At 35.7% G+C, this 15,397-nt stretch overlaps 1 protein-coding gene across 4 annotated transcripts in view; it reads left to right on the forward strand.

The window, feature by feature from the left end:
* Positions 1-15,397, forward strand: part of Vps13b (vacuolar protein sorting 13 homolog B) — a 515,578-nt gene that overhangs the window by 10,247 nt on the left and 489,934 nt on the right. For all 4 annotated transcript variants that reach the window (XM_069991130.1, XM_069991132.1, XM_069991133.1 and 1 more), the window contains exon 4: positions 9,961-10,081. In XM_069991130.1, the coding sequence (XP_069847231.1) occupies positions 9,961-10,081 (121 nt within the window). The remainder of the gene's footprint in view (positions 1-9,960; positions 10,082-15,397) is intronic.

Raw genomic sequence — 15,397 nt, forward strand, 5'->3', positions numbered from 1 at the left:
TCTCTTTGTTCCATACATCATTTGTGATAACATTGTCATAACTCTTCAATATTTGGTACACATTAAAATATATTACCTTTTAGAACAATTAACTTATAAGAAAAATATGTTTACTCAACTGATTGTTTTTGATAATATTTATTTAGATCAAAAGTTTTCATTTAGTAATTGTTTTTTGTTTTCTTTTTGTTGTTGGTGCCAGTATTGAGCTTGAACTCAGGAACTGGGTGCAGTCCCTCAGCTTCTTTGCTCAAGGCTGGCATTCTACCACTTGAGCCACAGCTTTACTTCCAACTTTTTGCTGGTTAATTGGAAATAAGTTTCCTGCCTGAGAAGGCTTTGAATCAGGATCCTCAGATCTCAGCCTCCTGAGTAGCTAGAGTTACAGGTGTGAGCCACTGGTTTCTGGTTCACCTAATAGCATTTTATTCAGCTTGACAAACTTCCTTTAATAGTTTTTCATCGTCCATTTTCATATTGCCACAATTTTTTTTTTTTATTTTGGGTCCGGTCGTGGGGCCTGAACTCTGGGCCTGGGCACTGTCCCTCAGCTCTTCAGCTCAAGGCTAGTGCTCTACCACTTGAGCCACAGTGCCACTTCTGGCTTTTTTCTTTTTGCTTATGTGGTGCTAGCCAGGGCCTCATGCATGCAAGGCAAACGCTCTACCACTGAGCCACCTTCCCAGCCCTTTGCCACAAATTCTTTTAGTTTTTATTTCTTTGAGAAATTCTTGGCTAGCTGGTGCTGTAATTCTAAATATTCACAAGACTAAGATTTAGAAGATTGTGTTTCAAGGCTAGCCCAAGTAGAAATGTCTGTGAGACTACATCTCCAATTAATCAGCAAAAAGCTGAGCAAGTAAGGAAGGCCTGAGTTCAAACCTGGTTACCAGCAAAACCTCCCAAAACTTTGCTACTGTCTTTGCTTTAAAATGCTGATTTCTAGATTCAGTCTTGGAGGTTATTCCTGCTTATTTGTTTTTGTACAAGGGTTTCTTTTTGAAATAGTAGCACTGACTACTTTTTATTTAAAAGATAACTAGTGTGATGCCACATACTCGTAATACTAATTTTTGGTAGGCTTGTGAAGGATGATTACTGTCTGAGGCTGTTTGAAGCTGTTAGAGGCTGGTTTGGTAAAAGCACAGAACTCTATCTGAAATGTAACTAAAAAGAACTGGGAGCATGGCTCAAATTGTAGAGCACTTGCTTAGCTAACTCAAGGCACTCAGTTCAAAATCCCAGTACTGAAAAAAAATAATGAATAAAAAAAAGATGGCAAACTATTAGAGGATGAAAGCATGTTAGAGGATAGCAATAGCTTAAAGTAATAGTCTGTTTCTGAATCTCTTTAGTGAACTAATAGTATTCATCAAAAACTGCAACTTAGATAATCTAGCTTCTGTTTTTGAACTTTCTCATCTCAGTGAACTAATATTATTCATAAAAAACTGTCACTTAGACAATCTATTTAACTTAACTATTTTTCTTATTTGTTAAATGAGAATGACAGTATCTTTCAGGATATTTGTGATAGTTATGAGTAGTGAATGTAGAACTTCTTGCATTGCTTGTGCCAGTGATAATAATCACTTAGTCTGTTACTTTTGCAATGTAAGATTTACTCACCTAAAAAAATTCTTCATGAATAAGTTAAATCTATCATAGGAGGTCATTTCTCTAATGGCAACAGTGATAATTGTTAATAAAAATATAATTTTGCCAGGATGTTTATATAATTTGGAGATTAATATCCATTAAATTATCAATGTTATATTTCTTTGACTTTATAATTTTTCTTGAACTTATTTAACCTATAGATACATGTGTAATGATCACTTAAAATTTGCTTTATGAATAACCGTTCAAAAGTCAGTTTCTTATTTTAGTATTATCAACTTTTATTTTATGGATATTGCATTTTTAATTAAGTATTCAGTATATGGCTGGTGCTTTTCTTTGACTCTGTTCCACTATCTCAAGGCTCATTTTTTTTCTTTTAATTGTGCTCATCCTGGGGCTTGAACTCAGGCCTGGGCACCATCCCTAAGATTGTTTTTGCTTAAGGCTAGCACTCTAAACACGAGCGACAGCTCCACTCCAGCTTTTTATTTTTTCCAGTTAACTGGAGGTGAGGGTTTTACAGACTTCCTGCTGGGTTTAGCTTTGAACCATGATCCTCAGATCTCAGCCTCCTGAGTAGGATTGCAGATGAGAGCCATCAGTGCCCACCTCTAGTCTCCTTTTCAAATGTTCATATTTAATAGAATCTTCTCTTAGCATCCACTTATTCTTTGACTTATTCAAATCTGGCTTCTTCCTTTATCATTCTAATTGAACAATTCTTTTGTAATAATATGTTAGCATCTTAATTTTTGGTTTGCTAGCTTGAGATGATTGTAGATACCGTAAGACTCATGTTTTGTGAAGAATTAAATTTGTGTTTGTTTTTAGAAGATGTAGTAATTTTAAGGAGTGAATATTAGTTTGTTTTGATGGTTATTTGTCCTGGTCAGCCTGTTGAACTCGTCCTTATTTCTTGCCTTATTTTTCCGATGATATGCTATTTAGCTTTGCTAGCATATATTACTGTTTGATTGAACTTGTCCAAATCTTGTCCAAATTAGAGACCATCTTTAACTTCAGTGTCTTATTTATTGAAATAAATGATATTTGCCTTTCAGTCATATTTGCTTTGTAGGAAAAATAATTAATGCCATTGTTCTCTGTAAAGAATGTTCTCCCACTTGAAGTACAAATGCCAATGCCACAAAAAGGAAAATTATTTAAAGTTTTCTTTTTGTTTTTTTAATCAGTCGTGGGGCTTTAATTTAGGGCTGCTCCAGGCTAGTGCTTTACCACTTTGAACCACAGCTTCACTTCCTGTTTTCTGGTGGTTAATTGAAGAGTCTCAAGGACTTTCCTGTTCTACCTGGCTTCAAAACTTGATCCTCAGATCTTAGCCTCTTGAGTAGCTAGGATTATAGGTGTGAGCTACCAGCCCTCTGATTTGCCTCTTGTTTTGTTCTCAGTGTTACTCTCTTTGTTTATCTGGTAGTTGATGGTTTTCAACTTTCAGCTGACTAGAATTATAAAGGTTAAGTGTGTAAGTATGCATGCAACATGAAGTTGGGAGCATGAAAGTAATAGATTTATTTGCAAACAGTGATTGTCATATTTTTCTTCTATTAAGAACTTTAGTAAGGCAATGATATTCTTGCTTGTTTCATGAGGAGCAAAAGACAGTATTTTCAGAAATAACTATGTGGACTTCAAGAGGAAACATTCTTTTGCAATGAAACATATTCACTAGACATTTTGGAAAAATTATATCTTAAATAAAGATGTAAATGTAATGTGTTTGGGATTAAAAGTTATCTGAAAATATTTTAGCTAGTATTTTTCAGAACAGTTTCTTTTGTTCATAATTGGAGGTTTCAATGAAGTAAAGATGTGTAGTAGTATAAAGTGATGCTTAAAAAGCATATGATGTATTTATAAGATTATGTCTTTGTTTCTTTGTATGTCCCTCCCCCATGGTATAACCCCTGCTTTCACTATATATGATGTTGGTATATGTGGAGGAAAAGGGAAAAAACAAATTGTTAAAACAGGAATACAGGAGGACCCAATGCAACAATGAGATGTACAAGTCGTTATGTTGAAAAACCAACTTTACAACTTTGGTGGGGGGTGGGGGGGATGGATATGAAGGGATGGGAAGGGGAAACAAAGCAGGAGGCTACAATGTTTGATAAGAAATGTGCTCATTATCTTACCCATGTAATTGTAACCCCTCTGTATTTTCACAATAAAAATATATTAAAAAAAGTATATGATGAACTCAAAACAAATGAGGGAACCAATTTCATTTTTAATGGTAAATATTAAATTTGCTTCCTATTCTTAGTCTTATTTTGCTTTATTTTTTATTTAATTTGATAGAGACTAGATTTACATGGAAGTCTTGTCATTGACATAATTAAAATATCATTGAAGTGAAAACAAGTTCAAATTATGAAAATTATTTTCTAATATTTGTATATAATCACAATTTTTATGATTACAATTAAGAAAAAGTAGCATGATTAGTGATCAGTATAGTTCGTAAGGAAGAGTTGATAATGTATGAATGTGTATAATTATTTGAAAACATATTTAGCTTACTTTGTTTCACTCTCTTTTTGCTAATAAAATTTCAAAAATAAAAGTAATTTGTTCCTTTGGTTTAACTTGTTTGTCATGTGTATACCAGATTTATTGGACTGCAGTAGTTTTAATACATTTTGGCTGGGATGCTATTTATGACATCATTGTAATCTATATTTAGTATGTGATTTCAGTGTTAAATATTTTCATAATTGGTAGTTTTGGCAGTTTGTGTGGAACTTTTTCACATATCTTTAATGAACATGTTTTACTTCTGGACTTCTGAGGTAACCACATTTTAAAAAAATTAATAGTGTGCTTCTCATGTTAATATTTTGCAGTAATGTATGACTGGACATTTTAAAGAAGATAAATTAAAGTGAAAGTAATTATAGTCAGACTTTCTTTTCAGTATTAGTCCTTTAGAACTTAAAGTTTAAAACATCCCCCCAAATAACAGTAGATGCCATTGTAAAGAATGAATGATTAGCTGGGTGCTGCTGGTTGCTCATGCCTATAATCCTAGCTATGCAGAAGACTGAGACCTGAGGATGATGGTTCAAAGCCAAGGTGGGCAGGGAAGTAAATGAGACTCTTATCTTCAATTATCCACTCAAAACCCAGAAATGGTGCTATATATGAAACTCTGGGTTCAATTCCTCAGTAGTTCCAGAAGTAGTTCAAGTGGTAGAGTGCCAGCCTTGAGCAAGGAATGGAGCCCAGACCCTCAGTTCAGGCCCCACAACCAACAACAACAACAAAAGAATGTGATAAAGATTGTTTTGTGGAGTCAAATCAAAGTTCTTTTGGTTTACGGTATCAAACATTAAAAAAAAAAATTTTTTTTTTGGGTCTGGTCGTGGGGCCTGAACTCAGGGCCTGGGGCGCTGTCCCTCAGCTCTGCAGCTCAAGGCTAGCACTCTACCACTTGAGCCACAGCGCCACTTCTGGCTTTTTTTCTTTTTGCTTATGTGGTGTTGAGGAATTGAACCCAGGGCCTCATGCATGCAAGGCAAGTACTCTACCACTGAGCCACCTTCCCAGTCCCATCAAATGTTTAAAAATTTTTAATCAAATATTTCCCCCCCCCCCACTATATCACTAACATCTGAAGCTAAGCTGATTTATAAAAGTTTCATTTTTTGTTAATATATTCTCTAAAGTGTGATATTGAAAAATTTTTACTAAAGGAGGTTTCCATAGCTTTTGTCTCTGGTACCCTCTCATATTGGCAGATGTAGTGATTATTATTTTTATTCTTGGAATTTTGGTTCATATAGATGAAATGCATGAACTAAGTTTATCACTAGTATTATACTATTATAAAATTGTACCACCATTCACCCTTCCTATTGGTATCTTTGCTCTTGTGATGATTTTTCTTTTAAGTTAAAGGTTTTTGTGTTTTTTGTTTTTGTTTTTTACTTTAAAATGGCATCAGAAGTTGCCAGGTGCTTTTACTTATTACTCTCCTATGTACATTTTCTTCTAATGCGTGTGTGTGTGTGTGTGTGTGTGTGTGTGTGTGATTTACTACTCTCCTATATATATTTTCTTCTAATGCCTGTGTGTGTGTGTGTGTGTGTGTGTGTGTGATTTACTACTCTCCTATATATATTTTCTTCTAATGCCTGTGTGTGTGTGTGTGTGTGTGTGTGTGTGTGAGACTTACTACTCTCCTATATACATTTTCTTCTAATGTCTCTGTATATGTGCGTGTGTGTGTGTGTGTGCATGTGTGCGTGTGCGTGTGTGTGTATGTGTGTGTGTGTGTGTGTGTGTGTGTGTGTATGTGTTTGCCAGTCCTTGGGCTTGAACTCAGGGCCTGGGCATTATTCCCAAGCTTTTTTTGCTCAAGGCTAGTGCTCTACCACTTGAACTACTTCTGGCTTTTTCTGTTGATGTGGTACTGAGGAATTGAATCCAGGGCTTTATGTATGCTAGGCAAGCACTTACCACCAAGCTACATCCCTAGCCTCCTAATGCCTTTTTTGTTGTTTTTTTTTTTTAATTTTTTTTGTTGGTCATGGTGCTTGAACTCTGGGCCTGGGCACTGTCTCTCAGCTCTTCAGCTCAAGGCTAGTGCTCTACCACTTGAGCCACAGTGCCACTTAGCTTAACAGTTTTCTAGTGGGTAATTGGAGATAAGAGTCTCATGGACTTTCTAGCTTGGGCTGGCTTTGAACTGCGGTGATCCTGAGATCTCAGCCTCCTGAGATCTGGTGTGAGCCACTGGCACCCGGCCTTCTTTTTTGTTTTTTTTTTTAAAGAACAATCTAGGCTTGTTAATTCCAGTTTAAATTCGAATTTACTTTTGGAGCTACTCATATATTGTTTGTTTTTGTCCTTCTACTGGAATCACTAGATCTCCTTTCTTACAGTTTGCTGATGAACAGCCTCCTACTAATTACCAAATCCTGAAGCAGTTCAACTGAGGACTGACTATATCTCTATCATTCTTAGTACCCTGTTTTTATTGAACTACTCCATGCCTTTAACTTCTGTTGTTGTGTGTACTCTGGTGTATTTATTTGTTTTTGAAAAATTTTTAATTAGCATGAATATTTTTGAAGATTTCTGGTTAGCATAAATATTACATATACGCTGGCCATATTTTTTTTAAAATTTAATTTTATTGTATTTGTGACCATACTGTACAGAGGGGTTACAATTACATGGGCAGGATAATGCGTACATTTCTTACCAAGCATTGCAGCCTCCTCCTTTGGTTTACCCTTCACATCCCTTCCCAGCCTCCCCCCTCCCCCCCAATCCCAATCCTTCTCCTCCCCCCCCCCCCACACCGACGTTGTAAAGCTCATTTTGGACATGACAACTTGTACTTCTCATTGTTGCAACAGGTCCACCTGTATCCTTAAACAACTGGTTTTTCCCCATCTCCTCCACAAGTTATACTGACATCAAATATAGTGAAAGCAGGGGTTATACTGTGGGGGAGGGACATACAAAGCAACAAAGAGATAATCTTATAAATGCGTTAGAAACACATGCATGAAAGAAAAAACATTAAAATACATATCTAAGGGTTCATTTTCCTGACATCACATTATCTGATCTTTACGCTGGCCATATTTTTTGAAAATAAATTTAAATAAACATATATTAGTTGTACAAGGGAGATTTCATTGGGATATTTCCATACTTGCATATCTGGCCTTAGTTTACTAATCATCTTTCCTTGCAATATACTGTTTGCTTTTGTTAATGGCTCTTCCCCCATTTAGTGTCCATCCTTAACTGAAACATTATATTCAAATTGCTTTTCCTTTGAAACTGTGAATTGAACCCAGAGCATTGTGTATGCTAGTCAAGTGCTCTACCACTAAAGTTCTACATTATACTCCCTTATGTCACATCATGGTTTTTTTTTTGTTATTTTTGGTGGTACTGGGGTTTGAACTCAGGCCTTTACATTTGCTAGATAGGCCTGCTACCACTTGAGCCATGCCTTTGGCTCTTTTTCCTTCAGTTACTTTGTATAGGTTTTTCATTTATACCCAGTCTGGCCTGAACTGTGATCTTCCTTTTTATTTTTGTCTTAGGTGGGATGATAGGCATGTATTGTTGCTCCCAGCTATTGATTGAGATAGGGATCAGGAACTTTTGTTACAGACTGTGTTCCAATCTCAATTCTCTCAATCTCTGCTTCCTGGGAAGTTAGGTTTTCAGGCATTAGCCACTATTCCTTGTCCTTCTTCAATGTATTTGAAGGGCTTGACCTATCTGGTTTTTCTAATGAATAACTCTGTGCTCTATTATAAACAAGTGTTATTGTTTTAGAAATAGTTATAAATGTGTTTGGTATGTTCTGAAATCCTTGAACACAGGTCTTACAAGTTAGCAAATCATCAATTGAATCAGGATAGGAAAATAATGATAACTTTGCATTTTATAAATGAGGATAAGTTTTATAAAAATATGTTACTTAAGTTTCTTTTTTCTTTTTTATCTTTCTCATTATTTTAATCAATATGAGTATAATTTAAAGGTCAAATATAAATAGTGGTACATTAACAAGTTCCATTTCTACTTTTGCCATCTTTATATCTTTTTATCAGTTAGTTTTAGAAATACTTCTTTTTAAAAAATTTATTAGCATATAATAGGGTACAAGTATGTTTCCTTGTGACATTTCCAATCACACATTTGTACATACATAGTGTATACATGCATATGCACAGTCACCCTTGGTCAAATTGATCAGTTTCAGCAGGTTTAATTGTTTTCTTTTCAGATGTGCATATAAAGTACTTTGACTACATTCACTGTTTTCTGCCTTCCCTGATTTAAGTTTCTATGTTACTCATATCAAAACTCAGTTGAACATCCTATCTAGTATAAATCAAAATGAATCATTGTTAAATGAGATCCAAAAGATTCTAAACATGTTTAAAATTAACCTTTAAAAGGCTTGAAGTGGTAGAGCATCTACCTAGCAAGCACAAGGCCCTGAATTCAAACCTCAGTACCCCCCCCCAACACACAAATCATTAAAGTTGATTAAGAAGTGAGCTTTAATCTATATTATGAGGAATTTAAACAAATGGGAGAAGCTTAATTCCATGCGTTGAGATGGAAATGATAATTATTATTATTATATCGGTCTTGGGATTTGAACTCAGGGCCCAAGCTCTGTTCCTGAGATGTTTTGCTCAAGGCTAGTACTCTACCACTTGGGCAACCCACAGCTCTACTTTTGGTGATTAATTGGAGATAAGAGTCTCCTGGGCTGGCTTCAAACTATGATCCTCAGATCTCAGACTCCGGAGTAGCTAGGATTGTATGTGTGAGTCACCAGCTCCTGGCAAGATAGAAGTTGTTTAAAAGTAGCATATATATATTTAAATTAATATGTATTAATATCGTTTGCTAAAGCCATAAATAAGAATTCATTGGATATTTGGATATTGTCAAGGAGTTTGTTTTGATACCAGCTACTAGATGAAGATCTAGTTTTAAATTACTTTTTTTCATTTATTTATTTATTTATTTATTTATTTATTTATTTATTTATTTATTTATTTATTTGTTGGTCATGTGGTTTGAACTCTGGGCTTGGATGCTGTCCCTGTGCTCTTCAGCTCAAGGTGAGCGCTCTACTGCTTGAGCCACAGTGCTACTTCCAGTTTTCTGGTGGTTAATTGGAGATAAGAGTCTCACAGACTTTTCCGCTCGGGCTGGCTTTGAATCGTGGTCCTCAGATCTCAGCCTCCTCAGTAGCTAGGATTACAGGCTTGAGCCACCGGTGTCTGGCTCTTTTGTTTTTTTAAAAGGTATTTTTCTTGATTAGTAGTTGTAGAAAGAGGATACAATTCCCTAAATCAGGTTGTGAGTACAAATGCTTCTTGATCAATATCACTCCTTCATTATTTTCCTCCATTTCCCCCATCCTATATCCCTACTCTCAAGTTACATAGTTTATTTTTTACATAATGTACATTGAATATAATGACTACATTTGTTCACCCTTCCTCCATTCATGTCCCCCTCTTTTGCTCTCTCCCCCAAAACCTGTTTCAGTATCCTGGTATTCATTTTGTTAAACAGTACATTAGTTGTTCAGATGAGTTACACCTTTGGACTCCTCCCAAGTACTACTGTTTTTTAAATGCAATACTGTTTTTTGAGACTGCAAATATTGAACTAATGTACGTTTTTAGCACTAAAAAATAAAGTTAAAAATCTACCTAATTATCTTCCATAGCAATCCATAAACTTCACATATTAAATAAAATTTTTCTGGGTCTTGAATGTCATTGATTTGTTTTTCTTTCTTTAAAATAAAAATAGGATGACCATGAAAGCTGTGGTTCTAATTCTACTAACCGTAGTACTTCAGAGAACACAAAATCATCAATAAAACCTCGAAAAGTTCAACAGTCTGCTCCTACAGATCCTGATTTGCCACCAGGTAACTTGTAATGAATTTGAAAAGCTAGAATTTCAGTTATTACTGATCATTGTTTTAGCCTAGTAGAATGTACCTTTTTAGTTTTTACTGTTGTAAAACTTGTAGGTTATATATACATGTGCATTTACCATTTGATTTTAGAACATGTTAGGTTCAGATCCCTCAAAATACCTTTCAGTAGATTTTGATCTTTTTTGGTAGTAAAGTTAGTCTCTGAGTTTCTTTCTAATAGCCTTTCTCTTGGTAGCAACTATGGTCTCTATGTTCCCTGTCTTTGTTGATTATAGAGAAAAGTCTGAAAAGCTCTACCACTTTGAGCCACACAACTCCACTTCCATTTCTCTGGTAATTAACTGGAGTTAAGAGTTTCATTGACTTTGCTGCATGGGCTGCATGGGCTGGCTTCAAACTGCAGTCCTTAGAGCTCAGCCTCCTGAGGTCTTACAGGTGTGAGCCAATAGCACCTGGCTTTCAGATGTTTTTGTCTAGCAGGGACAATAATAGCTTGCCAAAATTAGTCCCTTGGCAAGTATTTAGTGAATGCAAAACATTACATGTTAGCTCAGTCAACAAATTTCATCATTGCCTTTTTACAGTTAGAATTATCAGTCACTGCTTTTAGATTTGTTTTAGTAAATTATGCCTTTTTTGTGAGGTTTGTTCGAGATTGGTATATCTTCACCACTGGGCCCACTCCTCCCTTCCCCCCAAGGGTTGAAGCTATCTGCTGGTTATCTTTTGACAGTCTTCAGGCATCATCTATTGATCTGTTGTCAGAGACTAAAGTTAGACCTTGCCTCCATTAAAATATTCATTCTAAGTTACTATTACTTTTCAAGTGAACATTTTCAGTTGTGCTTTAGTGATGTTAGTGCTGATTTGTGTTTTTTCTAATTGTACCTAACAAAATTTGGTAGATCAATTCTGTAAGTAGGAGAAGGTGTTCTTCTCTTAAAAACTATTTTCAATTTTGCTTGGTTTGGTGGTTCCAGAAAAATTTCCACTGTTTTGTTTTCTTTTTTTTTTTTTCAAACAAGTCCTTGGGGAAAATTTGTGGGAAATTAAAATATAAGTTAAAGTGGTAGCTTATTGTTAATTATTAAATTTGCAATATCTTCATTTCTCCAAATTTAACCACAAATCTCCTCAAAATACACTAGATCATGTCAAGAGACATTGGTGATTTTCTTGCTTATTCTCTTTCTTCTTTTTTTATTTTCTCATACACCTCTTCCCTTTTGTCAATTGTGGGTTTAATTGTTGATTCCTCTTCCATATTTTGTTTTTCCTGAGAAATATATTGCTTAATAAAAATTTAAAGCTGTTGTCACTAACTGGTTTCATTGGTAGAAACCTCCTATAAGCTAATTTGCAGTATTGAATACAGATTCTATACTTCTAATGACAGTTTAGAGCCGTGTTAGCATTAGACTGATAGAATTATGACAGTTGTCCTATTTTTAGTGGCATAAAACATAATTGTGCTCTAATTGAGCTACTTAGATAGCTTTTGGATTAGCATGTGCTTTTCTACTTTACCTAATAGGAAGACTTATAGCCTTTTTTTGTAGACATAAATCATAGTTAGGGGATTGAACAAATACTGGGAATTAGAGCAGCTAAAGCTTAATTTTACTAAAGGAAAAAGAGGGATAATTTGAGAATCCATTTGGATAAATGGTAAATCATTTTATTTAAAGGGTAACCAATATAGCTATTAGAGGACTTATTTTTGGCAACCTTATTCTGCCTGTGAATCGTATTAAAGTTCTTTCATGGTAGAAATAAATTCTCATTTTCAAAATTTTCTATGGCAAGGTTTTTTCTTCCAGGATGTGTGGTTGCAAATTTGAAGTTCATGTTTACACATTTATATAGAGCCAAAAAATTTTTGAGAAAAATTTTGGTGTTGTCAATAAATAGGCATTTGTTTTATTCCTTTGATAGATAACTTTCTTTCTAACAAGAAGAGGATACAAATTAATATCTAACATCCTCTTTGTACTCTCTCTTCTTGGTATCTAGAACAGCCTTTTTCAGGCTATGGATCTTGATCAGTTACTGCATTTCTAAAACAAATTAGTGAGTCATACTAAGCATTTAAGCAATATATGGTATAGAGTGAAAAAAACCTCTATAGCAGAATGACATATAGTAAAAGATATTTCAAGAAATTTTTGCAGAAATTTGATGTAATATTTCTTACTGGCGATATCAAAAATTTGAATTCGACTAGAAGCATTTATATTTTATTATTTATTTATTTATTTATTTTTTGCTGGTCGTGGGCCCTGAACTCTGGGACTAGGCGCTGTCCCTCAGCTCTTCAGCTCAAGGCGAGTGCTCTACTACTACTTGAGCCATAGCGCCACTTGCGGCATTTTTCTGCTTATGTGGTGCTGAGGAATCGAACCCAGGGCCTCATGCATGAGCCACCTTCCCAGCCCTTATATTTTATTCTTGATATGAAAAGCTTTGGTGTAAAAATTTTGTTAGGATGAATTGTAGAAAGTTTCATTGAGATTGTTTACATATAGATATATAATGTACAGTAGTTTGATCAAATGCACCCTACCTGTATTACTTTCTTTCCTCTATGTTCTCCTCTCCTTTTAAAGTGTCTAGTGAGTTTCATTGTGTTATATATAAAATATGTATAAAATCACATTTTAAGTTCATGATTTATAGTCCAAGATCTTCAGTTACTTCTAGTAATTAGGTTAGCATTTTCCCCTAAGATTATTTATGTTTCTACATAGAAAGTTTGCTATCTTATTTATTTATTCATTCATGTTTTCCTCTATATTTCCTGCTTTTTTTTCCTTTGCTGGAAATCAAACTCATGGCTTCACATTTACTAGGCAAGTGTTCTACCACTAAACTATTCTACTAATCTGTATCCTCTGCACTTTATCTGCCAGTATAAAGTGATAGCATGTTTCACTTCAGTTCTCTGTTTTCCAAATTATATAGCCTTTCACATTTATTGAAGGACATTACAAGAAGCAGTAATTTTTAGGTTGCTTATATATTTTCTGTGAAAATGGATCTGAAAGGCAATGTTCCTCCTCTCCTCCTCCTCTCTTCCTCCTCTCCTCTCCTCCTCCTCTCCCCCCTCTTCCTCCTCTCCTCTCTTTTCCTCGCCGCTCCTCTCCTTTCTTTGCCTCTCCTCTCTTCTCTCCTCCTCCTCTCTCCTCCTCTCCTCCTCCTCTCCTCTTCCTCTCCTCCTCCTCTCCTCGCCTCCCCTCCTCTCCTCTCCTTTCTTCGCCTCTCCTCTTTTCTCTTCTCCTCCTCTTCCTCTCCCCTCCTCTCCTCCTCCTCTCCTCCTCGCCTCGCCTCCTCGCCTCCCCTCCTCGCCTCCCCTCCTCGCCTCCCCGCTCCTCCACCCCACTCCCCTCCCCTCCCGTCTTCTTTTCTTTTCTTCCTTTTCCTTTTCCTTTTCCTTTTCCTTTTCCTTTTCTTTTCCCTTCCCTTCCCTTCCCTCCCCTCCCCTCCCCTCCCCTCCCCTCCCTTCCCTTCCCTTCCCTTCCCTTCCCGTGTCTTTGTGTCTTTGTGTGTGTGTGTGTGTGTGTGTGTGTGTGTGTGTGTGTGTGTGTGTGTGTGTGTGTGTGTGTGTGTCTGTGTGTGTGTGTCTGTGTGTGGTGTTAGGATTCAGTCCTGGGTCTTGGTACATGTTAAGCAAGTACTCTATCACTTAGCCACATCTTCAATTCAGAGGAGATGATTTTTTCAAACATGTTATGGTAGCAAACCTTTAGTACAAAACAACAAAAGTTGTTTTTGATTTTTGTCCAGTGAAAGTTCTGATTCAAAGAATACATATCTGTGATTATTTCTTGAAGTAGCTAAAGTTTTAGTTGCCTTTTAATTAGCTTTTATAGTGGAAAATGCTTTTGAGTAAAGTGAAAAGTTTTATCTTTTTTCATTATTTAAATTATTATATGTATGCTGGTACAAAGGCTTGAAATCAGGGCCCAGGTATTGTTTCTTAGCATTTTTGTTCATGACTCTATCACTTGAGCCACAATTCTACAGCTTTTTGCTGGTTAACTGTATATAAGAGTAACAGAGACTTTTCTGCCTTTGAATGGCAATCTTCAAATCTTGGCCTCCTTAGTAGCTATGTTTGTTGTCTTTTAAAATATTGTTTACATTTAAGTATTTTCATTTATATTTTCTGTTGTTTTTCAGTCAGATATACATATCTCCTTTATGTAAAAAAATTGAGAGGTTATAAAGTATTCTGTATGATATCAAAAGACAAATTTGGGTGATTCTAAGCAAACCATGGAAATAAAGAATGTTCATCTAAGCCGGGCGCTGGTGGCTCACGCCTGTAATCCTAGCTACTCAGGAGGCTGAGATCTGAGGATCGCGGTTCAAAGCCAGCCCGGGCAGGAAAGACCGTGAGACTCCTATCTCCAATAAACCACCAGAAAACTGGAAGTGGCGCTGTAGCTCAAGTGGTAGAGCGCTCGCCTTGAGCTGGAGAGCTGAGGGATAGCGCCCAGGCCCAGAGTTCAAGCCCCACCACTGACAAAAAAAAAAAAAAAAAAAAAAGAATGTTCATCTATTACTTTTGTTGTTTTAAGATTTTAAAAGCCATTGTTTTTAGTTTGCTTTATATTTCCCTTGTTTAATTTTTTTATTTTTAATTATTTTATTGTGAAAATACTATACAGAGGGATTACAATAACATGGGCAAGATAATGAGTACATTTCTTATCAAGCATTGTAGCCTCCTCCTTTGTTTCCCCTTCCCATCCCTTCCCATTCATCCCCCCCTACCCCCTCCATCCTCCTCCCCCCTGGTTTGATTTTTTTAATCAAATCCTTCATTCTGTACTTTTTTCTGACATATGCACATACATGTACATATATATATATATAATTAAATATAAATATAAATAAATATATACATATATACATATTTGTGCCAGTACTGGAACTTGAACTTTGAGCCTTACAACTTTAGCCACATCTCCACTTACAGCTTTTTGCTGATTAATTGGTGGTGTGTATCTCAATTTGTTTGCCTGGGCTGGCTTCAGACCTTGATTCACAGATCTTAGCCTACTGAGTATCTAGGATTATAGGAATGAGCTACCAGTGTCTGGCTATTATTTATTTTTCTTTTAAATATTCTGATATATGATGTAATCGGCATATACTAACATTGCTGCATTTAAGCCTTTTAATTAATTAATTAAGTTTTTTTTTTTAATTTTATTTATTTATTTTGGGTCCAATCGTGGAGCCTGAACTCTGGGCCTGGGCACTGTCCCTCAGCTCTTCAGCTCAAGGCTAGAGCTCTAC

This window comes from Dipodomys merriami, unplaced genomic scaffold, assembly GCF_024711535.1.
Source record: "Dipodomys merriami isolate MVZ:Mamm:240054 unplaced genomic scaffold, mDipMer1.0.p SCAF_4, whole genome shotgun sequence".
Lineage (NCBI taxonomy): Eukaryota > Metazoa > Chordata > Mammalia > Rodentia > Heteromyidae > Dipodomys > Dipodomys merriami.